This window comes from Ursus arctos, unplaced genomic scaffold (genome assembly GCF_023065955.2).
Source record: "Ursus arctos isolate Adak ecotype North America unplaced genomic scaffold, UrsArc2.0 scaffold_7, whole genome shotgun sequence".
Taxonomy (NCBI): domain Eukaryota; kingdom Metazoa; phylum Chordata; class Mammalia; order Carnivora; family Ursidae; genus Ursus; species Ursus arctos.
Genome location: NW_026623089.1, coordinates 14,508,309 through 14,533,468, shown reverse-complemented (window position 1 = coordinate 14,533,468; position 25,160 = coordinate 14,508,309). Strand labels below are relative to the sequence as shown.

The 25,160-nt window shown below is 39.7% G+C and overlaps 1 protein-coding gene across 3 annotated transcripts in view; it reads left to right on the top strand.

The window, feature by feature from the left end:
- The window catches only part of ATRNL1 (attractin like 1), a 746,554-nt gene that overhangs the window by 613,345 nt on the left and 108,049 nt on the right, over positions 1 to 25,160 (top strand). The window contains exon 29 of one of the 3 annotated variants that reach the window (XM_057308391.1): positions 6,158 to 6,246. The exons of the other annotated variants lie outside the window; for them this stretch is intronic. Within the exon in view, the coding sequence (XP_057164374.1) occupies positions 6,158 to 6,246 (89 nt within the window). The remainder of the gene's footprint in view (positions 1 to 6,157; positions 6,247 to 25,160) is intronic. 3 annotated transcript variants of the gene reach the window in all.

Here is a 25,160-nt window from a genome sequence, read left to right as displayed (position 1 = left end):
GTGTATATATAGAATAGAATACCCTGAATTCATGATTTTTTAAATTGTGTTTTCTTTAGTGCTTTTCTTAAATTACAGATTATGTGAAGCTTGATAAATATCCCAAAGACTTAGTAATGTAGTTGCAAAACAGCCTGCTATCTTCAGGTCAGTATCAGTGGATATCTTTAAGTGGAGAGTGACTTCAGAACAGGGATTTTTTTCTTTAACTTATCTTTTGTCTTTGTCCCCTTATCAGGCAGTATTTAACAAAGCAAAAACGTCTGTATACGTATATGGGCCAAGAATAAGTGAACATAATGGGAGAAGCCTCTAGACCCACATTTATTTCGGAAAGGCTAGAAAAGTTCTCGAGAAAGTGGTAGCACTCTGAATAGATGTACATTTTATCTTCTCAGGGATTTCCTGCCTTATAATTCTTTTAAAAATCATATTTCAATCTCAAACTGCTGGCTAAGAGCAGAATAAACAGGAAGACAAGCTGATTCCATGGACCTCAGCACTGTCCCACACGCAGTGTGGGAGTAATTATGTTCTCTGGGAACACTCTCTAGAAACAGGTTCAGTGAATTACAATCTTGGGGTTAACCAAGGCAATTTTAAGCAAAAAGAAACCCCTCTTCAATATGACAGTGGGAAACAAGAAACATGCTTGTTATCGCTATAATTCATTGAGCACAAACTTTAATCACTTCACATCTAGCTCTACCTGCCAAATTGCTCGGATTCTTTGTGCCTGTGGTCACACAACCTGATGTGCCAATTGCAGTTTCTCACAATCTGCCACTTTGTTCTTCAAGGGAACCCCGGCTACATTGTACCACTAGGTTCTTTTGACTGTTGCCCGACATGAGTGATGCTAAACAACGGGAAATCCGTTCAAACAGTGGCTTGAGAATCAGGTGTATTATATCATTCATTCATTCATTCATTCATCCATTCATTCAACACTTAGTGAGCATCTTCTGTGTGCCAGCCACCGGGGCATACATTGTAAGAATTTTTATTTAGAATCTGAAAAAGTCAAGTGCATAGAAGCAGATAGTAGAGTTGTGGTTACCTGGGGTGGGGAGGTGGGGAAAATGGGGAGATTATGGTCAAAGGGTAAAAAGCTGTAGTTAATGCAGAATGAATAAGTTGAGAGGTCTACTATATAGCATGATGACTATAGTGTGACTATAATATGATGACTATACTGCATTGAATATGAAATTTCCTAAGAGAGTCAATTTCAGGTGCTCTCATCACATAACCCCCCCCAAAAGTGTCACTATGTGTGGAAATGATATCTTAGTTACCTTGATGGTAATAATCATTTCACTATATATGTATATACATCAAGTCATCATATTGTAACCTTAAATACACAAGTTTTATTTTAAAAAAATAAATATTTCACAGCCAGATATTTCTGTCTGTAAGGTACATTCTCTTTCATCTATATCATATACACTCATGTGAAGAGTAGGGGGAAGAAAATGAGCATATTTGGTCTATAGTATATCTTTCAACTCTTGTCTTGGCCATTAGAATAGAATCATGTCTAGAGTTACATGTGGGTTATAGCAGGTATTCCCCAAATCTTATTTTCCTATTACATCGAATAGAAACTCTTTTCCTTTACCTAACTTTTCCTTTTCTTACTGCATTGTTGGATAATTTGCAGGGAAATTGATCCTCTAAACACAAATCCCAGGACAGATTGGAAATGAAGAGCTTATAGTCCACTTGTAGGTGCTGTGTACCATCCTATTGCCCTTTGGGAACACCCTTGTCTTCATTTGCATGTTTACTTGTACTCTAAAGACATCTTCTTTAAAGCCAAGAATTAAGGTCCACCAAAATTATAAGATTTTTCTTTGACTCTTTGAACTGAGGAGTAAATATGATTGTCCTGGACTATTATTATTTTTTAAAGTTTCAGAAAAAATATATAAAATTATTTATGAGGCAATAAAAAAATCATGATTTAGTTTCCTAGTGTGGATTTCATGAGACTAAATTATCTGAGGGCACCTGAAAGATCATCATTTGTTTATCTAACCAATATTTATTGAGCACTAAGTATAAAATATAGCGCTAGGGCTCAGGCAAAAATGAATGAGACACAGCCCTTGACCTCAAAGTTATTTACAGTCTAATAAAGATAGACACATACACATAGGGTAGAAAGGTATGAAAGAAGAGTGAGCGCATGTGTATCCAATGATAAATATTGAAGAGCGATTGTGTTGAGGTAGACCTTATTAATCTTGGTTTTCCTTCTACCTTTTCTGTTTAACTAGAAAAATAAAACCACCTCTTATCTAAGAAGGAAAAGAGAAAAAGAAACTGTCAAGATGTTTCATGGGTTGAATTAGTACTTAGCATTAAATGTCTAAGCTAAATGACTCATAAAAGTGTTTTTTTGTTGTTTTATTTTGTGTTTGATTGGGAGATACTTATCCCTGTGACATAGGCTACTTCCCCAAATCCAAAATTTTAGTGTATAGTTTCTATTTTATGTTGCGTTATTTCCTGTTTTAATGCTCAGTTATACAAACTTGAAGTTATCGTGGCTCCAACAGAAAGTTCTAGATGTCATTAGCTAATGTTTTACCATCAGGGAGAGACTATTTTACAACAAAATTCCAAAACAAAACTTTTCCTCCATTACGCAGTATCCATTCTCCACTCCCTCCTCCTTTTGCTGTTCCATTAGTCTGTGCAAATTGCCTTTCATTTTATTACTTTCCAGAGCTTTTAAGTGCTTGTTTAGAAACAAATTTTCTTAAGTCCAAGCTAAAGTCCAGGATTTATTTGATTCTTTTTTTTTTTTTTTGATAATTAGCCAATCTTTTACTCATTAGTTTCAGTTTCTGCGAATAAGAACCAGAGGCATGGAGCTGCTGAAGCTTTATGGGGAAAATGTCCATTTGGTCCATGAAGCCACATTGCAAGCAAGTTTGTTATGTACCTAAACTAGTTTCAGGTTAAGCAGCAATTGGAGCTCATTTGCTTTATTGTGTTATTTAGGATGTAAATATGATCTGGCATTATACTGATGACTGAACACCCTGTGTTTTTTAATACTTTTATTATAATTATTTTGTTTTATATTTTCCTTTCATTCCAGCAGTCATCCAAGTAATATAATGGAATTCCATTTTAGTTAAACTGTTGTTAAAAAAAAAAAAGGCATTATGGCCTGGAAACTATGCATTTGCTATGCCCTCCCTAACGGGTTTTTACATTTCTAACATTTTAAAAGCCAGTATTATTTATTACGTTTCTTTCTTTCCAGCCACTTAAACTGTTCTTTCCTCATATTACCAAGAATTTCCTAGCTGGCAAGTGCAGTAGAGGCTTTCTAGTCCTTGACTTGTTTGACATGGCTGTAGCATGTTGTGTTAGTTAATAAATTAATAATTAAGCTCTATTAATAGATACTAATTCAACAGTAGATATTAATGACCACCCTTGTGTCAGAGGCTGTGCTAGTCATTGGAAAGAGCTTTTCATCCAGCAAAGAATTTGAAGACAACAGCAATTGCAGAAAACAAAACTCTCTTCTAATTTCATGACTTCATTCAATCCTAATTTTTATCTATCTTTTCAGACCTCTCCATCACATCGTTTGCTGGATGCACTTCCTTTATATCAAACATTGTTACTCAGGCTTCCTTCCCAGCCCCCTTTTTGCCCTACCTTTTTGGTGATCTTATCTCCTTATCAGACACTGACCACCTTCTTTTTGCCTGTGATGCCAGTTCCCTTGATCTGCATACCCAATAGCCAACAACTTGCTAGACATCTCCACCCAAGGGTCCTTGTGGCACCTCAAACTCACATTCAAAATTGACCTCATCAGCTTTAATATCTTTTCTTCAGACCCTTCTCCCCCTCTCCACTTACACTCGTTTTCTTAGTTAATAGTATCACTGTCCACCTAGAATATTTTCACCGCTCTTTCCTGTGAGGACAGAAAACTTTTCTGACCAGGTCTGTATCTCCAGTTCTTAATAAATACAGGTATTCAAAACATGTGCTGAGTAAATTCAGAGGTTTTCTTATCTCCTCTCTCTCTCACCACTGATAAAATTTATTCAAGTGATTCTTTAGTTCCGAAAATTATATCACCAACATCTTTCTAGAATTCATCCCTTGTCATCATCTTCACAACATTTTACCTAGTGCAAGCCCCTTCTTGTATACCTCTAAAACACTAGTTTTTTCTATCTCTATCTTTGCTTCTGTCAATAGCACCCACACCCATGTCCTTTATGTGCCAAATCAAATTTTATTTTATAAAACACCAAGCCCAGATGCAATTGCTGGAGGTGTGCAGACGCTGTCATGTCCTTCCATGCCAAGTCACTGGCCCTTGCTCCTAAACACTGACTATCACCTCACCTCAAAAACAGCTCTCTTTCTCCTGTTCTTCCATTTGTAAGATAGAATTCTCTTTCCAGGAAATACATTTCTCAAAATCCTAGCCTCTGGTTACAGTGGAGGGGTAGTACTAGTTCAGGGAGGAGGCGGTGAGGTTACCAGGAGATGAAACCAGAAGATGCTTTAAGAGTACTCGGTTACTATAGCCCTAATCCCATGTGCAAATGGCCTCCAGAACATGACCCCATAGAGGACGCCCTCTTGTTACCATTTATGTAAATCCCTTTTGAAGCATGGGCAAGATATAGCTCTTTCTCTGATCCTAACACTCTGAAAATCACTGTGGCTTTAGCAATAACAGAAATTCCATAAATTATCAAGTAAATGTCATCTTCACACCCATCAAATTCACTCTCCCACTGATTAGTACATTTTTGTTACCATCAAATATATTGATTGACATTTCCAGCTGTGTGCATCTCCACCTTTCCACGGTGTTCATTGCAGGGAGCCCCATTACCTGAGTGCCCCAGAACGATCATGCTTCCTTCATCTGGATCCAGAAACGAGATAGAGCCATCTTCTGGAAAAATCACTGAGTGCTTTTTGCTATACATGTCAAGGCCTTCGGTTTTCATGAGTTAACAATGGACTTCTGAAAGTGTGGTTTTTTTTCTGATGGCAGATAAGCCATAACTTTATCACATCCACTTACTGCAGTCTGTGAGAGGCTAAGGGCTCTGGTTTCCATGTTTTCTCTCTCCAGTGTCGTCTTCTTTGTCTCTAGAGCTCTCCTCCAGAGCCTCATCCAAGAGGCAGTGCAGGGTTGTGGTAAGGAGCGTGTACTCTGCAGTTAAACTGTTCTGACTCTATTCAGTAATAGTTCTGTCACCCCCTGTCTCATCTCTCTGTGCCCCAGTCTCTTCATTTTCTAAGGGAATGATAAAGCATCTACGTCATTGGTAGTCATAAAGATTAAATATGTTATACATGCCATGTGCTTAGAAAAGTATCTAGCATATTATTCTATGTTTGGCAATATTAACCTGTTATACCCATGCCTAAAATTGTCCTTAGCTTTCACCCCCACCCCCTGCCCAATCATGGCTTCATTCACCTAAAACATAAAAATTTTAAATCCTTGGCCTACAAATGTCACAGAAGTCTTTTTGCTATCTCTCCACACTCTGCCTTTCCAGCCCTATCTCCCACCTTTTTCCTATTTGTGACCCCTGTGTTTTAATCATATCATGCTTCATACCAAGCTCTCTCAGGCCCCACACATACTAATATAACTTAAGACCCAGCTCTCAGGCCAAATGCTACCTTGTCAGGGAAGGTCCCTGGCCCTAGCTAGTCCTAGTTAGTCCTGGAACGGCTGGTCAAGCTGTGCATGCTTGTACGACCTGTAGTTCATTGCGTCACGACTGTCTCTTTAGGCATCTTTCGTGCTGTGAAAAACTTTCCACCTGGTGAGCTCAGTGCTCAGTGTCTAGCACACAAATGCCATTCAGTGAGTTTGCTAAATAAGTGAGTGGTGTACACAGAAATTAGTATATGTGGACATGAGGTTTTAACTTTTATTGATTTAGCTTTTGGTTTGTTGTTAAATATCTTGAAGCCTTTTACAAAGTTGAACTAACATGAAATATACACATCTCCTAAAAACTAGCTTCTTGGATGGCTGTTGCTTGGGGGATACCATAGACGATCACGTTAGCCATGATTGTGGCCCCACTGCATTTTCAGAAATGGATCAACCAATATACTATCCCATTTTTTTCAGATCTCTTTGTCTCTGAATTTCTCTCAAGTTACTGGATGCTGGCATCCTCTCTTCAGGTATCCTACATCATGGAGCTGTCCTTTATCAAAGTGAGCATACCCCCAGGCAGATTCATTTGTGAAACTGGGTGGAGGCAGGCATCATGGCTGCCTCACTCTTGTGCCATGTGATGGGACATGGACATGCCCAAAGTCGGAGCTCCAGAAGACAGTGTCCCTGCCTTAGAAGGATCCCCACATTCTGAAAATCTAATAGCATGACTCCAACTCATTGATTTACCGAAGGTAAACAACTATAAACGCCTGAGGGAAGAGATGAAGTATTGCGGCTCAGGCTGCCAATTATAGAGCCACACCCCTGCAAACTGTTTCAGGATAGAAAACTTGTAACGTGGGCCTGTGCTCTGGGATTTCACAATTTAAGATATGCTTGATTAGTGCCTAGAGTTAATGTGTTATCTCAGCACACACATACCAGTTCAGCAAAGAATGCTGGCAGGCCCCAGGCTGTCCCAGACACTGGGTTTCCTGTTTTGTTGCATCAGTCTGAAGCCTTCTGAGGTCAGAGGCAGGGTATTGGTTGATGTTATTGTTGATGATTATCCAAAGGAATGACCACATCATGAACATATTGCACAACGTGGTGTGGGTTTCACTTTTCTTATGGACAAAAGAATTCTGACAACATCCTAACAGCTGTACCAAACTGCTGCCTAGGATAGATATTAAATCAGAGGAGGATGAGAACTCCCTTGTCAACAGAATGGCTTCCATGTGCCACATGTTGGCATAGGTAGGAGATGACATAAGAGCAAAGACAGTTGTCCAGTCCTGACATGAGGGAGCTACCCTGGATTCAGTGAGCATGCAGGTGGTCAAGCATGAAACCCAGACTAGCCAGCAGCAGTCACAGTGAAATCATGACTAAAGAATGTTCCCATGGGGCTACCTCTGCAGACAGTCCCATCAGAGCTGATTCTCACTCAGCACCTAAGAGAAGTGGGCCGCAGAGAACTGCAGCAGCCAAAACGAGGCAGAGGGCAGAGATGTTCACAAAGGCCCTAACACATGCGGAATGGAACGAATGCTTCAAGAAACACTGAGCCTGGCGCGAGGCTCGGAACAGCAGACTGCATGCAGCTGTTAAGGCTGTGTGGAAAGGCGCTGTGGAAAATGGAAATCAAGGAAATAAAGCGGAGATTCTTCATGGCTTGTCAATTATTTTACTCTAAAGGACATTTCAATTGCAATGAAAGGTTTGAATAGACGGGTAGCTACAGTTCCAATGTTTGCTCGCCGTGATGCATAGCATGGCGGCAGCTGTCTATCTATTTTTGTTGTTGGTTGCTTTCAAACTTCTCAGGGTTTTATTAATGTTTTACTTCTCTGCATTCTTTGGGCAAGCTCAAATGATAGTCATTATATTTACCTCCCTAAATTTTACTACTGTTTCTCAGTCCGCTTGTGGGGGGAGTTATTTGCTAATCTAACCTTCACAATCGTCTGTTAAGTGGCTGCTAGGTTTCACCTCAGTCCAGTCTGTGCAAATAGTGACATGTGGAAGCGCTCATCAGCTTCTACAGGACACATCGGAGCGTTTTAGCATAAATTAAAAGAGCATAACTAAATTCTTGTTTTAAAAAATGTGAAGTCACTTTATTGCCCCTCTCCAAGTTCCTAATGTTGTTAGTGACAGCATGTTTAAGGGAGAGCAGCTTGGATTGAAAGGAGAGTGCTGATTTCTGCACATGAGCATTATTTTATAATCATCCTTTCTTCAGTCTTTCTATCTGTAGAATTTTCCTCCATACATATCACACGAGGACCAGAAGCAAAAGGTGACGGTTTATGAAGTATTTTGAGCAGTGGTGTGCCGCATAGCATTTGAGGGGGGAGAAATGCAAGGCAAGACCAGACCTCCAGCAAGTTGACACTTTGTCCCTACACATTTTTCCTACTCTAGGAAAAAAAGGAACATTTTTGGCAAACCCAGGTTGAGGGCATCAGACTGGTGGGGCAGCGTGTGAAGAGACAAGCTCCTTCCTGGGTGGGGTTTAACAGGAACCAGCAGAAAGAGAGACGGTCGCAGTGAGACACACAGGTGGATAAAGAGGAATTTTAGGAAAGTTTGTGTTGTATGATCAAGGTTATGTTGATTTCCATGTTTGCAGTCTCTTCTTCAGGAGATTTCAGTGAGCTTCCTTTAAAAAAAAATGTAGAAAGTGAAATACTGCTGCTTGCGTTGAGAACCAAGCAGCCCAGGGCTCCCTGGTATATATTATGCCTTCCCCTCCTGAGCTAGCATATTCTTTCAAGCTAAAAAAGGATGCCCTTTCTGAAGACCCTATATCTCATGCCACAAGGAATTCCACTTCAGGAACGCAGGGCCAGGGGATATCTTCTTTTCCTTTCTGATTTTGGGGACTCTCCAAGAGCTAAAGCAGAAAAATAGTCAACACTAGATGGCCCTAAAACATATACTCTTAATAGTTCAGCCTCTTGTCCGATTACCCTGGGAATAGTTCCGTAGGCATTTCCCAACATACAGTGATGCCATCTCAGCCCCAATTTTTTGGAACTTTCCATGACTAATACTCCATAATTCTAGTTACATGATAGGAATTCATCTTGGTCTGGGTAAAACCCTTAGCATAAGGGCTGACCCTATTTTACAGCAAGTGCAATAATTGTTCGCTACTCTTTCTTCATGAGTAGACCTGCAACAAGATAATCCATTGTTACTGCAAAATTCTCCTGCCCTAACGCTGACACAGGCCGGCAGCGTATGTGTAATGCCTGGTGTATTGCAGCCTCTTAATAAATATGTGGTGTGTGGATGTACAAATGAACAAAGAAAGGGCTTGGGTTTTGGGCTTTTTTTTTTTTTTTAGCAAAAATGAATTCATCTGGCCAAGTGACCTAAGAATGTGTAGAGATAGAGTTACAGCCCGAATAAATTCCTGTTTGCTCCTTATGCTGTTGGAAGCGGTTGAGGTAAGATTTGAGGCATCTCTTCATTAGGAATTCAGCAAGACCAACCTTCTCATTCTATGGAGCAGCACACTGAGTAATAAGAAATCTGGCGTGGCTACAGTATCTTGCACATAGGCTATGCTCAATAAACATTTATTGAATGACTGTCTTGTTACCAAGATTTTGCAGCGATAAGCTTTAGAGGTTTTAGTCTGACCATCTGCTTGAGTGGGATGAGTTGTGATGATGATAGTTCAAATTGGGTTTGTCCTCACAAATTCCTAAACTCCAAGCGAGATAGATGCAGACCCTCTGTCAGAAAATATTGCGGTATCTGGAAATCTATTGCTTTTCAAATGAAAGACACAGAGGTGGGACCATTTCACATTGATGGTTTCAGATGGAACCAGGAGCCCTTGGACACATACCGAAGAAGCTTCCAAAACTGAACTTTTCCTTTTGGAGCACCTCCACCAAAGCTTCCTGGTCATTATCATGGAAAACAAATTGCCTTTGGCCAGTTGTGCTAAAATGGCTTCTTGTCAGCTCTTCAGAAGTCAGCTAATTTCTGTCCATCAGTCCTCACTGCCTGAGTGACTTTCCTCTAGTTCATACGAAAAATATGCAGACGGAAAACTAAAACACAGCTCGGGACTTGCCCTCTTATTCCATGGCTGTGAGCTCGCACTGAGCCACATATTCTGTCTACCGCTCCCTTCTGTGCTATATCCCTGCAGACTTCCCGCATGCGTATCTTGTGGAAAATTTCAAGAAAAGCCATTTTCTTGAATAAATACCCTCAACTTTCCCTTGTTCACTAAGAAACACACCCAGATTGGTTGTTTGTTGATGTTTGCTTATTTGTTTCCCTTTTCTTACTGTGGTTCCATAGGCCTTGGGAGGTTTTCCTAAGTGCCATTACTAACTGCTTGCTGCTGGAGAGAAATTGTGACGACAAAGGATGCTTGTTCATGGTCCTCTCCCTTCCCAGTGCCTCTTATCCTCCTTCCTTTTATGCGTCTCCCTTCGACCTCTCAATATTGCATCTTTCATATTTACGGGAGTGTACAGAATTGTTAGAGGAGAAACAATGTGAGATCTACAATTTTTTCCCAACAGATTAGATTTGTCAGTATTCTTTAATCAATAGGAACAAATATCTCATAGATGAGTACAAGTGGATGGGCCTGATACAGCCCAGAGATCACCTGATATCATAAGAAAATTCCTCCAATGGGAAGGACATTGGGTTGGGGTAGAGCAGGGTGTGGAGAGCAGATCAGTTGGGAAGGTGTGCTTCTCTTCTAGGAAGAGTCCAGGAGGCATTGCTTACACATTCACTTCTTGTACCCACCAGCATAACATGGCAACTTTCTGTCCCCCAAGTCTTAACTCTCAGAGCCCCAGTTGTGTCATATGTCAAGTACGGATAATAAATACTCCTCTAACCACCCCACAGAGTAGCTGTAAGAGTCAAGTGAGATTTTAAAGAGCTTTGTCAACTATTATGTGCTTGAAAAAAGGGTTAGTAGAGATTGTTATGCAAAGAGACAATTTAAAATTACTGTAACTATCTGCTATTAGCTAAAAGCATTTAGCAACTTCATAACTAACACCAAGAAAAATGATTAAAGTCTCTGACAAAGAATAATTTCATCTTATTGAAATAGTCTTTTTCTGAGGTGATCTCAGAAAATATAGAGCTATTTACAGAGATAAACAGGTCCTAACTTCCCTTTTTTGAGGCAAATAAAGGGGAAAAAAGCTGAAGTCATGGAAAACTTGAGGGCTGTGTTTGCTAGAACTGGAAAATTTAGTTTATGTTTTTAAAAATGTTTAGATTAGTGGAAAAGGGGTATGATCCTTTCGAAAATAAAACTGTGGTCAGAGAGCTGTCTAGGCGCTAATGTAAAATAGAGAATTTCCTCACAATTAGTCTGTACTGATGGCTTCTGAGGGGTGAGCCTCATCTTGGTGAGGAGTGGCCAGTGGCCTGTTGCCTCCACCAGCACTGCTGGGAAGATGGACTCCTATCACCAGGAACCAGAGGACAGTGCTGAAAGAGGGATAGAAGTTTGGTGGTTCTTTCTACATTTCTTCATAACTTGACATCCTTTTTATTCTTGTCTCATTTCTTCAAATCTCATAGAATCTCTGGGTTCCCAGGCTTGGGCTTTAAATGGTCATGTGGCTCCCGTGGCATCTCATAACTTCTAAATGAGATGGAGAAGGGGGAAAGAGCAAGGCACTAGAATCATGACAGGCCTGGGTTCGAGTCTCAACACTTCCACTTATATCACACTTCAAGGGAAGCTCTGGGTACTTAAAAAATGGCCGCCATGATCATGTATACTGCTTCCAAACCCACAGCCAACTATCTGTTCTCTGAGTCCCCTGATGTATGCTGTCCTTGTTTGCTTCAAATCCATGCCTCTGAAGCTTGTCTCTGACTGACCCCTGGCTGCCCCTCTCCCAGCTCTGACAATAACATGAATTATAGGCTCAACAGACAAAGATCTATGGTTGCGAGATGCAGTTAAGTAGCAAGCTAATTCCCTTCTAAATTGAAAATGACCATCACAGGTATTTTCATGATGCAGTATTTCATTTTAGTGCATTTAAAAAAAATTCTTTCAGGACATGTAAGAAAGGAGAAAAAAGGAAATTGAAATAGGAAACTAAGAGTTTGTGGTGTTCGAATATAAGTAGGCAAGTTAAAGGTACCTGTAATTAAGAAGAGAAAAAGGGCTAAATAATATAGCTGCCATTTATTGAATGCTTATCTTATGCCACACAGTCTGCCAAGTATTTATAAATAAGTTATCTAGTTTACTCATTGCTAAGACCCCATGAGTTATTGGCACTATTATTATTCCTTTTGTATAGCTGAAGACACTTGGGCCTAACGTCACATGGTCTATCAGTGGTAGAGCAAGGATTCAAACTCAGCTTTGATTTTCATAGTACAATGTACCTGCTTGCAAGAAGGTCTTCAAAGTCTGTGTCACATCAGAGCCACATATAACCCTGGAATGTTCTATCATAAATTAGAATATTTACACTGAGTTATTAGAATAAGTTATTTTTATAAAAAAAATGTATGGTAAGCTTGGGGTGCCTGGGTGGCTTAGTCGGTTAAGCGTCTAACTCTTGATTTTGGCTCACGTCATGATCTCAGGGCCATGAAATCGAGCCCTGTGTTGGGCTTTGGGCTCAGTGGGGTGTCTGCTCGAGATTCTCTCTCTCCTCCTCACCCACCACTCTCTAAAATAAACAAATAAATATTTTAATAAAATATATAAGTTGAACAGACCATTAAAGAATAACAAAACAAAATAACAATACTAGTACTTACTCAACGCTTGCCCTGTGTCAGGCAGTGTCATAAACGCTTTAAAAGTATCAGCTCATTTTATCCTCATAACAACCTGATGAAGTAGATAATATAATTATTGCCGTTTGACAAATGAAGAGACCAAGCACAGAGTTAAGAAATGTGCCCAAGTTTACACAGTAAGGAGTCGGGTTAAGAATTGCATCTAGGTAGCATTGAATCAGAGGCTACCCTTGTAACCTCTGCCTGTACCAGCCGCCGACTACAGTTCACTCCTGTGTTCCATTTGCTCTGAAGTCTAATATACAGTGTATTGTCTTGTACAGCTGTAGTGGGAAGCTCTGGCGCATTGGCAGCAGTGACCTGCCCTTCGCCGCTTGTATTTAATACCTGGCTGATTCTTGGTGAAGAAATGCAAGGAAGCAAATTTTTCTTAGAAAACGATTCTTCATGTCTGTGCCCTGTGCAATTGCTGGAGCACTTCACTTGTCTCCCATAATGGACGTACCTGTAACCGACCTTTTTTCTATCTAGAGTAAAATCAGTGGTTCTCAGGAGTCAACTGTCTATCGCATCCTTCCATGCCCCACCTCCCTGGCCGACTCCAAGGACTTGCTCCCCCAATAGGCCTGTTGAGTCTGAAATTGCATACTCTAGCTTAACTTACTGCCGTCCATTAGAAACTACACAAAACTCCTTCTTTATCCTTTTTATTGTTTTAGATGACATATTGTAAACCGTCCTGTCCCTTGAGCCATATTATTTTAGATTCTTTAGTGTTGGGATGATACCTATATTTTTCCCGAACTTTTTGAAAGTCACTTTCCTAAGTATTGGGATATTTGTCTGAGTCTCAGAACACTCAGTACCGTTTGTTTTGTAACCTAATTGCCCACTTCTCTCTTGCCCCTCACAGTCTTCCACTTTGCCTTCAGGAACTCACAGTGTCATTAGGCAAACCCCTATATTTTCAGCCTCTTCAGCCAATTGGAATGTTTTCTTTACCTTGTTGCTCAAATTCAAACCTGGCTGTTCCCCAAGGAAACAATTTCCCCTGCAGTTCCTTCAGGAGGTGTTGCTATGGCCCTTCCTCCACTAGACCCAAGAGCAGGGCACGTGCTTCTCTACCTTTTAGGAAGCTATGCTATCACCACCTCCAAATACTATTCTCTGACCCCTACCCTCTGTAGTTCTAACTCGCTTACTCTATTAACCTCAACTTCCAAGAGTCTTTGATCTCCACTGGGACCTCCAATCCATAAACCTGACCACTTTCTTAGTTTTGAACACCTTTCATCATTGTAATCTTCTCTTCACCCTACTTTACATTTCCTTCTCTACACTGAACAACCTGGCCTCTCTCCCTTGCTCCTATCTCCTCTCAAACTTCCTCTAGCCTTGGTTAAACCTCATTTGCCCAGTTCTCTGCCTACTCCAGTCCTGTCCCCAAGCAGCATAAAGAGGCTGGAAGAAACCCAAAACAAAAGATTTTGTATTTTAACCTTATGAACGCAACTTTGACAAATCCTGCATTGCCCAAGGCCTTTTGTTGGTCTTTCTGCTGGTGCTTGGATGCACCATTTCCACTCTCCTGGCTTTTTCCTTTAATGCTACTTCTTCTTGGCTTCTAGCTCTTCACAAGGCTTCACGCCCCACCCTTGCCCCCACTTCATTCAGATCAAGCTTACATTTCACTTCCTCTGAGAGGCCTTCGCCGATCACCCTCTCTAATGACTCCCCATCACTCTTGATCTCCCTTAAGTTGCTCTAATCACTTATTCTTCTATGATGTTATGTTAAATATTTATTTGTTTTTTAATCATCCTCTTCCCTTCTGTAAAGGGAAAGATCCTATCTGTCTTGTTCACTGTTCTCTGCCTAGTGTCTGCAACAGTCCTATTCAAAGTATGTGCTTAAAAAGTATCTGTAGGATGAATGAATTATTTTGGTCCAGTGTTTTAAATTCTAAAAGAACATGGTCATGCTCTTGAAAGTTCTTGTTGCATTCCTGTTTAGTTCTATGGTAATCTGAACCAGACCAGAATATCCTCTTCTTTATTCTTTTAGCCTAAGAAACGAAACTGTCAATTGCTTAAGTTATATAATATCATCAGTTTCTACTTACTTTGAACAGAATGAGACTGCCAGCAGCCTGTGTCTAGCGTTGGGTTTGGAATTCATATTAGGAAACATCGACCTGGCTTTTTGTTTGTTTTTTTTTTCTAATTGGATATCTGCATGATAGGACTACAATTACATTACCTCGTACCTCACCCTAGTTCCTCCTGTCGGGCACCCATCCTCAAGGTGAGGCATTCTACCCTGGTATGTATCTTCTTGCCTTGCTGTGAGTGGCCAACATTTATAGAAAAGTATTGATGGAAATGTTCCTCCCAAAGGGTTTAGTTTATTTGTAGCAATAGATTTTACAGCCAAATAAGACTTAATCATGTTCTGGGTTCAAAAAATCTGTAATCTTGTAATACCTAGACCATATATTAGTATTTAGCACAGTGCTCAGTAACTGCTTTTTAGTTCACCTACTCCCTCTGTCCAAGAGAGTCCCAATAAATAATTAGTGCTCAAGGAATGAGTTGCCATGCTTCTCCTTATTATTATTATTGTTAGAGAAAAGTCATAAATTTGTAGTTTACTGAAAGCATATGACTTAGCAGCGCAACAGAAGAAATTGGTATTTTCTCTACCATTTCTTTTGACACCTTATAAAACCTCAGTGATATTAATTAATTTCTCATCTACTGTGCCTGCATGCAAAATAAGGATGACCTCTTTCTCTGGAAGCTTCATGACTTAACAAAAAATAAGATACATTGAGTCATTTGAAAACTAAGTGTAAAGGGTAAGCAATGCTTGCTCAGTTCTTTAGACTATTGACCTAGCCATGGAGTTAGTACTGAGATAATAATTTTTGCCCTTTTCTGAAGGGAAAAATAACCATCAGAGTTCGCTAGGCAAGATAGGAAAAATTAAAGAGGAAAGCCGTGGTCCCGAAGAGCAAGCATTCTTATGGAAAGATTAGTGATGGTACTAATACAGCAGCTTGACAAAACCCCATGAAAAACAAAAGTATACATGTCTAACAACCTTATCTATCCCATAACGTATTGTATATGGATCTGGCCAAAGTCACTTTCTCAGCTGACAAGGACATTTTTTATTAAAACCATGAATACTGTGGTGGGGCTGGGATGTGCTGCCCAGGGCCCCTTCAGGACAGAGCCTGTTATTCTCACAGCCCACGACTATGGGTCCCTCTCCAGGAATTGCCCTCTGCTGAAAGAAGCTGCCTCACCAACACTACGCCACCTCCCTGGATCCATGGGGTTGTTTGAGGTCTTGACCTCTTGCCTCCATTTGATACAACTCTGAAGGACCACCCCACTCATCACAAATTAACTTCACCCTCTGCACCTCTCCACTTCCATCACCCCACATGGATGTTCCTGAGGGTTCTTCCCAAAAAACTTCCTGCACACAAATCTCGGCATCTCGAACCTGACATACAACATATACTATGTCTACAGTCTAACGAATAGTTATTATGAGCATTTCCAATTTTATGAGTGTCATCAATTTTATGATGATCACAAAACTCCCGTAACTAAGTGAATTTCCCCATCAACATTTGCCATGCTATGTGATATGGGGCTTATTTCTCAAATGAAAGTAGCTTGAATGACCCCAAAATAGGGGAAGTGCCCTGAGGGATTGGTACCAGTCACAGTTTCAGTATTATACTTCACGATCATTTCCAAAACAGCAGAAAAAGATGGCAACCAATCAGTACTGTCCGTGAGAGGTCAGATGGTGACCAGGGAGACTATGTGTTTCCCATGGCTGCCATAACAAATTGCCACAAACATGGTGACTTCAGGTGACAGAAATTTATCCTCTCACAGTTCTGGAGGCCAGCAGTCTGAAACGAAGGTTCTGGCAGGGTTGGTTCCTTCGACGCTCTGAGGGAGAACCTGTTCCAGGACGCTCTCCTGCTTCTGGTGGCCCCCGGCAAACCCGGGCATCGCCGGCGTGTGCCTGCCTCTGGTCTCCACATGGAGTTTTCACCTCTGTATGGTCTCTTTTCTTTCTAAAAGGCCAGCAGGCCCACCTTAATCCAGCACAACCTCTCCCTAACTAATTCCATCTGCAAAGGCCCTGTTTTCAGATATGGTCACATTTTGAGGTTCTGGGAGGGTGTGACCTTTTGGGGGGATACTGTTCAACCTGCTACAGAGATCATGAGAGGAAACAAACCAGATTTCCTTACCTGTGGACACTTTTATTTGTGCTATGAATCTTTTAATTAACCTGCTGTCCTTTTTAAAGAAAACACAGTGAGCCAGATGTGTGCAGTGGGCCACGCCCAGTGACAGAAGGCTCCTCAAAAGTTTAATCAATCAGATAATTAGCAGGACCAAGAGGGAGCAGCATGAGTGAAACCAGAGGAAGGATCATTACACAGACTCTGACCATTAATTTTTAGTCATACTGAAAAAGGAGCTTTGGGGAAAAAAAAAAAAAAGGTTTGGAGAGATATTTTATTCACTTCTGCATACTTGATTTTTTAAAGCAAGCTCCGATGAGGTAGTTGAATTCACACAATCAAATCATTTACAGGAAAGGCCAAGAGGAATGCTATACAAATATGTTTAGTTTGGCCATGTAAGGAGTCTCAGGTCCTGGGCAGGGCAACAAGCCTGCCCCGTGGGTTCCAGAGGCCCTGAGAATGACCAGGATGACTGAGTGACTAAAAGCATCCTCCGCCTACTGTTCACTTTCAGTTTTCCCCTCTCAGCCCTTTTGATTATAAAATTACGGAAATTTAATCTAGCAAATGATGGTGAGAGAGCTGGTGGGCAAAGAGGCTTCCCAGCCACACAGAGACACATAAAAGCACACTTAGGAACCTCTCCGTCCATAAGAGATTTTTCTCTTTGCTGTATAAGCCAAAAGGTTTCAGTGGAATATTTATCTTTTTAATAGCTTTTCCCCCCTGAACTTTCTACCACTTGCGCTGATCAATTATCATCTTCCCTGCAAACTTGGAGCTACATTCCAACTTTAATGTGCAGACACTGCAGTGGCGGTTCCACACTTTGGAACCAAGTCCGAGCGAATGAAAGTGCCCAGGAGGGAAAGATAAGAAAAGATCTGGACACATTAACCTCCCTTACTACACTGCCATGAATCACCAGAACGAAGGGGAAGGGGGGAGTTTTAAGGTGGAACAGATAACATAGCTGATATTCAGTTGGACTTGACTTAAAAAATTGTGTTTGCAAATGATTTGACCTAATATAAAAATTTAAACACCTGTTTTTTGCCAGGCACTATGCTAAATACCGTACTCCTATGTTATCCTTTATCATCTTCAGAGTAACTTTGCAGGATTAGTGTTATAAATTCTATTTTCCATATGAAGAGCATGAGGCATAGTAAAGTTAAATAATTTGCCTAAGATCCCATATGATTTGAACCTAAGTCTGCTTTATGTACAGTAAAGGCATTTGGGCCTGATGAATATATCTAGACTTTATAATAAGATTACTCCCAAACATTATGCCAAAATTATTTATATTAGAAAGGCTACCCTGCCCACAAACTTCAAGGGATGGAAGAGGAATGTTACATACTGTCAAGAAGATGTCCATACGACTGGTGGTATAGAAAAGCATCAGGGCTTTGAATAATGCTGACGGGCCATGGCACACAGATAGCAGCAGGGTATAGATATTGGGGAGGATGAGAAAGCTCCTTGAAAGGAAGGTCACTTCAGTGTTTGCATTATTGATGAGCTTTACAGAAAAGAGGCTGTGTTAGCCACTGGCGGCCATGTAGTCTTCAGGTTGCCTTATATAGAGACAAATAAGCAAAAAGGAAGCTGGCACTGGTGGCTTTTTGGTGAAAAAAAAAGAAAAAGAAGAAGAAAAGAAACCCCTGGAGCCGTAGCTATAATGTACATATTCATGCATACGTCTGCAACTCCATGTATCTTCAGCATATTGTGAAAACTGATATTCAAAATAGTGATCATGAGACAGCAAGACAATGTTAAATTATGTTTAGCCTATTCTAGTCTGGTTAAAAAGAAGGGAAATGGGTATTTATTTTAACAGATTTCACACATACTTAAAAGAAAAAAAAAACACCCTAAAATAGCAAAGTCTTGGTCCTTACAGGGTTAACGTTCAGCTTTCTGGGAAAACTCTGTCTGCCATAATGACTCACTGTCTAAGAAATCCAGGTAGATTTTACTGTATTGTAATTGCATACATGTTTTTGTAACAAGTCAAATAAGCTCTTCCACTCAGAATTTTGTCCATGCTTTTGTTACTTATAATAGGCTGTGATTGGTTTAATAATCATAGTAGAAAGTCATTTATTATGCTGGATCTATTAACATTTGATTCCTCATTAAGAATATTGCCTTGTCTGCACTTTTATTCTTTCTGCTGACAGTTCGTTTTCACAGTGCTTCTTGATTTAGTTTTATGATTGAAGTTTCAGAAATAAATGTTTTAATTTAATGTTCACTTGGTATAACAGATTTGACCAATAGTTTAATAAAAGAGCACTGTGAGTTCCTGACAGAGAGAGGTTTGCTGATGTCCATTTGGGATGATTTGCACCATGTCCTAATGAAGGTCACACAGAGACCCACTACATGCCTTTGTCAGGTCCCATCTGAGCATCTGAGCATGCGTTTCTAGGCAAGTTGTGATGATCTCAGTCATCCCAGCCAGGAAGTGTGCTGAGGGGCTGCTGAGGGGCCTGTTTCACAGAGGGTCCCAGTGTTTCTATCTGGCCTCTTCTTATCCCTGCCTACGGAACATTTCCTAGGCTCTATCCCCAATGAACTTCTCCCAATTTCCCAAATAAGCTAATGTGTCTTTTACTTCTGCATTCATGCTTGTCCTTCTCCTAGAAATCTCCATCCTTCCTCGTTCTCCTAATGAACTCCTAGCCATCCCCTGCCAGGTAAAATCCTTCCCCAGGAGACTCCCTCCTCTACCACCCCCAAGTGTCTGTGCATAACTCTGTGAGCGGGTTTAGCTCTTAGTCATAGTTGATCTTGACTGCCCTAAGGGAAGCGCCACCAGGGCAGGCCCTGGGCCTGTGTAGCACTCTACCCCCACTTGCCAGCAGGGGGCCTAGCACAGTTACCTGTTACATTGAGTTGATCTATCAGTTGCATGGCTAAGGTCACATCTTGTGTTAATAACGTAATGTGTTTTGCAGTGGACCAGCCTAGAGGGTAATATCAAGATCTTGATTTTCCAACTTTCCTGCTGGTTTACATCTAGCTGTGATAGATTGAGCTTTTGTTTGTGCTTTTGCCACTAAATTTAGAGATTTACCTTGTGCACAATTTGAAAAAGAAAGAGCAAATACCCATTTATCCATGAAACATTTATTGAACAGCACAGTCTTAGGTGCCAGGGAAAGTCTGCTCTGTGTAGCACGTAATGCTCTCGGTCAGATCAGGCACCCTGATCAAAGCAGGGAAAACAGGCAGATTTTCAGTGGCAGTGTTGATGTGACATGACAGGAAATTCGGCATTGAGATCCGATTTTCCCCACTCTATAAGCCATCAATAAAATTCTCTCCTGGAGGCTGAATTTCTTAATAAATCCATTTCAAATCATTAACAGAGATTTAAAAAAATATTGTCTCTGCCCTAAGATGTATAGATATAGAGAGATAGAGAGCAAATTTTTTAATCTTCATAACAACACTATGAGGAACGTATAGTTATTCCATTTTCTAGATGAGAAACTTGAGGCACAGAGAGGTTGTAATTTGACCGAAGTCACACCCTGAAACAGGCAGTGGTTACTAAAGGTTTTTCCCTTAACCACATTACACTTCCCTTCAGTGGTTGTGATAGGGAAAATGATTTACTCCTAATTATTATTTGTAAAGGTTTTATTTATTTATTTATTTATTTAGAGAGAATGAGCCGGGTGGGGGAGGGGCAGAGGGAGAGACTCTCAAGCAGACTTTACGCTGAGCATGGAGTCCGTCACAGGGCTTGATCCCACGACCCTGAGACCATGACCTAAGCAGAAATCAAAAGTCGGACACTTAAACAACTGAGCCACCCAGGTGCCCTAACTCCACTTACTGAGAGAAAGTTGAGTGAGGCGGTCTTGGAGTGGCCTAGGATGACCTGGGATGGCTTCTTGCAGGTGAGTTTTGAGCCAGATCTTCCAGAAATGGTAGATGTTGGCAAGTAGTCTAGGTGTGGAATGGCCTGTACAAAAGCACAGGGCTGGACTTCAGCAAGACAGGAAGTCAATTGATTTGGCAGGCACATTTGTCTCTCACACTTAACACTTTCTGAGGTCAAAAAGGATGGTCCCAATTTTGAAATAAATACATGAAGTATAGTGGATAGGTTGCTTTTTGCACTGGAGAAAAGTGCAGGTTGGCAAATTTTTCCTAAATACTATCTGGAATTAACTTTAAAGATAATATGTTCAAAGTCACCTCCTATTAACATTCATATTTATTGACCAACTCAGGGCAAAGCATGATTACATAGTATCTCCAAATGAGATAATATCCTCATTTTCTGGGACCTAACTACCTGTTTAAAAATCAGTAATAAAACTGCTGTGATCACAACCAGCCTCTTCGCTCCCCGAGTCAGTGCCACACAATTAAAATAACTGCAAAGCTCAGTTAAACCAGATATTATACTATAGATATAAACGTGTGTGTGTGTGTGTTTGTGTTTGTGTGTATGTGTGTGTGTGTGTGTGTGTAGTGAGAGATTTTGAACAGAGATCGAACATGGAGGCATTTCAACAAAGGAAAAAATATTTGGTACAATATGAAAATTAAGCTTATGATTGGAATACCTTTGGAATCTCAAGAGCAGCATACTGATGCCGTGAATATTATGTTTTATTCCTTTACCTACTCCCACATGTAATACTTTATTCTCTTTGAATTTGCTTCTAATGCAGTTTAACCCTGGTTTTGACAGTGTCCATCAACTTAATTTCTTTTATTAATATGAATTCTTCTCTTAGTGAGTAAAGCTAGCTAATGTGTTTTTTCCCTTTATCATTTCAAGCAGAGCAAATAGTAAATAAGGAAGGAATATGATTTTCACTTCTGTTTTTCCCAAGTGTAAACAATGAAATCAGAGAATCTGTGCTTGAGTTCTGGAGTCTTGGTATTTGTTGATCTTATGGAATCAACGCCCTTGATTAGCTGTAAGCCAAGCCATCAGGCTGACTTAATTCTATGCTCAGTAAATTAATTCTATTTTACTAATGTGACTAAAAACTAAATTTCATATCAATATAAACACTCATTAAACTGCAAATACCAAGTTGTGCAAGCTGTTGAAAAGACTTATTTTTATTTATAGATGGATTCTGATAAGAATAGCATTAAAAGTGGTTTAGTAGGGAAATGTTAGAGTGATTAATGTGCAGTTGTTTGCATTTTTAATATTTCACTCATATATCAGATTAGTATTTGTGCATACTGTCAGACTTTATTCTGTCCTTGTCAAAACACTTATTACTGCTGACAGGTATAACATATCCACATTAATCCTTAATTTCTTGATTCAATTTTCTAATTGCTTTTTTGGCATGCGATGGTGGCCATTTAGTCTTATGTGATGTATTCATCATATGGTATAATAATGTGCTTTAAAAATTAGATGTGTCATTTAAAGTAACTGAACAAGAAAAAAATGACTTAAGATTGGAAATTTCAAATTTCACTGTACTTAGACAAAGTATTAGGTATTGGTATGTCACACATTTTGGAGATTGTCCATAAATCATAGTCACAGAATGTTAAATGTTGTAAATCATACAACCTATTCGTTCATTTTTCAGTTGGTGAAATTGACTTAGCAACATGCCCAGTATCACACAAATACATGGTAGCAGAGCTGGTCCAAGACTCTAGTTTTCTGAACCCTGGTCAGGAATGAGGCAGGTGCATGCATGTGACTTTTAAAAGGGGTATCTTAAGTTCCTTCCTACATTAATGGCCAAGCTGAAGGAATGAGATATTCTTTGTCTTCTTAAGCTGTATTTTTAGCAGTATCATAAGGTGCTTAAAAACCAAGATACTAGAATCAGACAGATATGAGTTTCAGTCTGTCCCTGGATCTGCCCCTCCCTCACTGTGTCACCCTGAGAATATTATCTGACCTTTCTGAATCTTAAATTCTTCATCTTATAAAATAGAAAATAATATAATAATGCATGTAAAATGCTTAACACAGCACTTGAAACCTAGTAAGTACTCAACGAATGTTAGTTAATATTATTTTTCAATGTTTTATTATCCCCTTAATGTATTTGGAGAAAGTGATCAGGCTACCATGTCAATTTCATTTATTCTTTGATTCACTCACTTATCATGTGAAACATGTACCCTAATAAATGGTATAGGAAAAGCAAAGAGGAATCCAACATGATATCTGGCTTGGTGGAGCAGGAATCTAACAGAGACATATGACATATGCATCAATAGCTAGAGTAAAAGAATGGGAGACATAAGTCCCCAAAGGTGGCACAGGCACCATGCTTAGGCATTTCAAAGAGAGAGAGTAAGTGCAGGGACAATGGGGATGAATAAGAAACTGGGCCTATCCTCAAAGAGATTGTTCCAGTGGGATGATAGGGTATTTATGAGTGTCAGTCAAGGTGGAAAATGGGGAGGGCCATAAAAGGTGCAATTAAAGGACTAAGGGAGAGAGACTCAATACCTCAGACCTAGGAAGGATTCATGGATGAGTTTTCTGTGAGGGATGAATAATTTTAGAAAAATTAGAGGCCTATAAGAAAGATCTCCTAGACAGTAGGGATGTTATGAGTGAAGACGGCACAGATTCTGGAAACCCTGGGCACAGTTGTTGAATAGTGAAACTTACATTAACTAAAACACAGAGCTTGTGCTGAATAAAAGATGATGTTTGACAAGAGCACGGCCATCCTGAAATGCCATTTTGGACTCCATGTTACAGAGATCACCAAGGACCAGCCATCAGACCATTTTGGCCCATAGATGTCTTCTTTTGACAGCAACAATTTTGAGATTTAATGTCTTTAAAGAACTCTTATACTTTCCAGTTCACTGTAGTACCCACTACTTTTTGTTGTCTTATTCTGGAAGTTAAGACAGTCTTCTTACCTACTATAGGCATAATGCAGAGTGGTTAGGCATACAAGCTCAGAAGATAGGTTACATTGTTCCAAATCGTGGCTTTGTCACCTATTAGGTCTACAACTCTAATTACGTTCCTTCAACTCTCTGAGCTTCAGTTTCATTATCTGTAAAATGGGAATAGTTCCTAGCTCATGGAGTAAGGTTAAACTCATGTAAACATGTAGCACAGCACAAGGCATATCGTGAGCATTTAAGAAATGTTAATAGGTAACAGGTATTAAATTACCTACCTGGGCCTTCAGGAAATTTGAGTCTGCAGCCTTACTTTGAAACTAGTGAACGTTTTTGAGAAGGAAACATTTTTTTTTTTAATCTTCTGGGGCCTAGAGTATTAGACTACTTAAATTTTTAGGACTGGTCCAAGGACATCAAATAATTCTGTTAAATCCTCAGCCACTGGGGTGAGGGTTTCCAGTGATGGGACTTCAGTGTGACTTCTGGAAGTGAATCACTCATTCATGTACTAACTCTTCGAGTGGGCCAATGGAGGAAGGAACAAATATGTAGCCCACTTTGCCCATTGATCTTCCAAACATCCCATGATTCTTCAAGTACCAGTTTCCCAGGCTACGTCAGATGGTGGCCTCACTTTCAGAATATTTCTTTTCAGTCATTATAAATTTTAAGAACTGTCGCCTTGGAAATCCCTATGATTCCAGACGTTTCTCTGGTAATTTGCTTGTCTTCAATAGCTGAAAAATGAAAAGAGATAACACAGAATTGTTGCCTCTAAAAACGAGAACTTGAAAATATGAGTACAATAATTTCAAAAACACTAGAGTGAACAAAACCAGTCTCTTTCACTCTAAAAATGCTGTGTGCTTAATAAACAAGGACTGCTAATTATATAACTGTCAATGATATTTTCTGGCATGGTCTAACACCAGCTTCTTATGATACAACAAATACGAAACTGCCTGAAAGTAAATCACAGTCTCTGAGTGCTATGGGCAAACAAACCCATGCCTTATCTCTTTCAAAGGCAGCCATGGAAAATGCATGATAAATTGCACAGTTCAGTGAACATGTTATGTCATTGTGAAATGATTTTGATTCATGGTTATGTATCTATTGCTAAACAACTGGCAAACGTCAAGGTATCAGAAATATTGTTCTTAGGGTTTTGCTATTTTCTGTTGCAAAAATCAAGTGCTATAAATTGGGGTTTTTTTTTCTTTTTTTTCTTTAAAATTCTTTGTTGAAAGTGAGATTTGCCACAAATTCTTTGGAAATAATTTTTTAAGTTATGTGAATTCTTGTCAGAAGCGTCGAAGAGCTGTGCTAGTCACTAATATTTTTAACATAATGAATAATTCATATTTTTGCTAATATCCTTTTATGAAAATTTTAGAGCCAAAATAGAAGTTGTAAGCCAATTTGATTTTAAAATGGAATTATAATCTCTTTTCTTATAGTTTATCAATATAAAGAAATTTCTGAATGTTTTCTGTACAATTGCAGCAGAATTAAGAG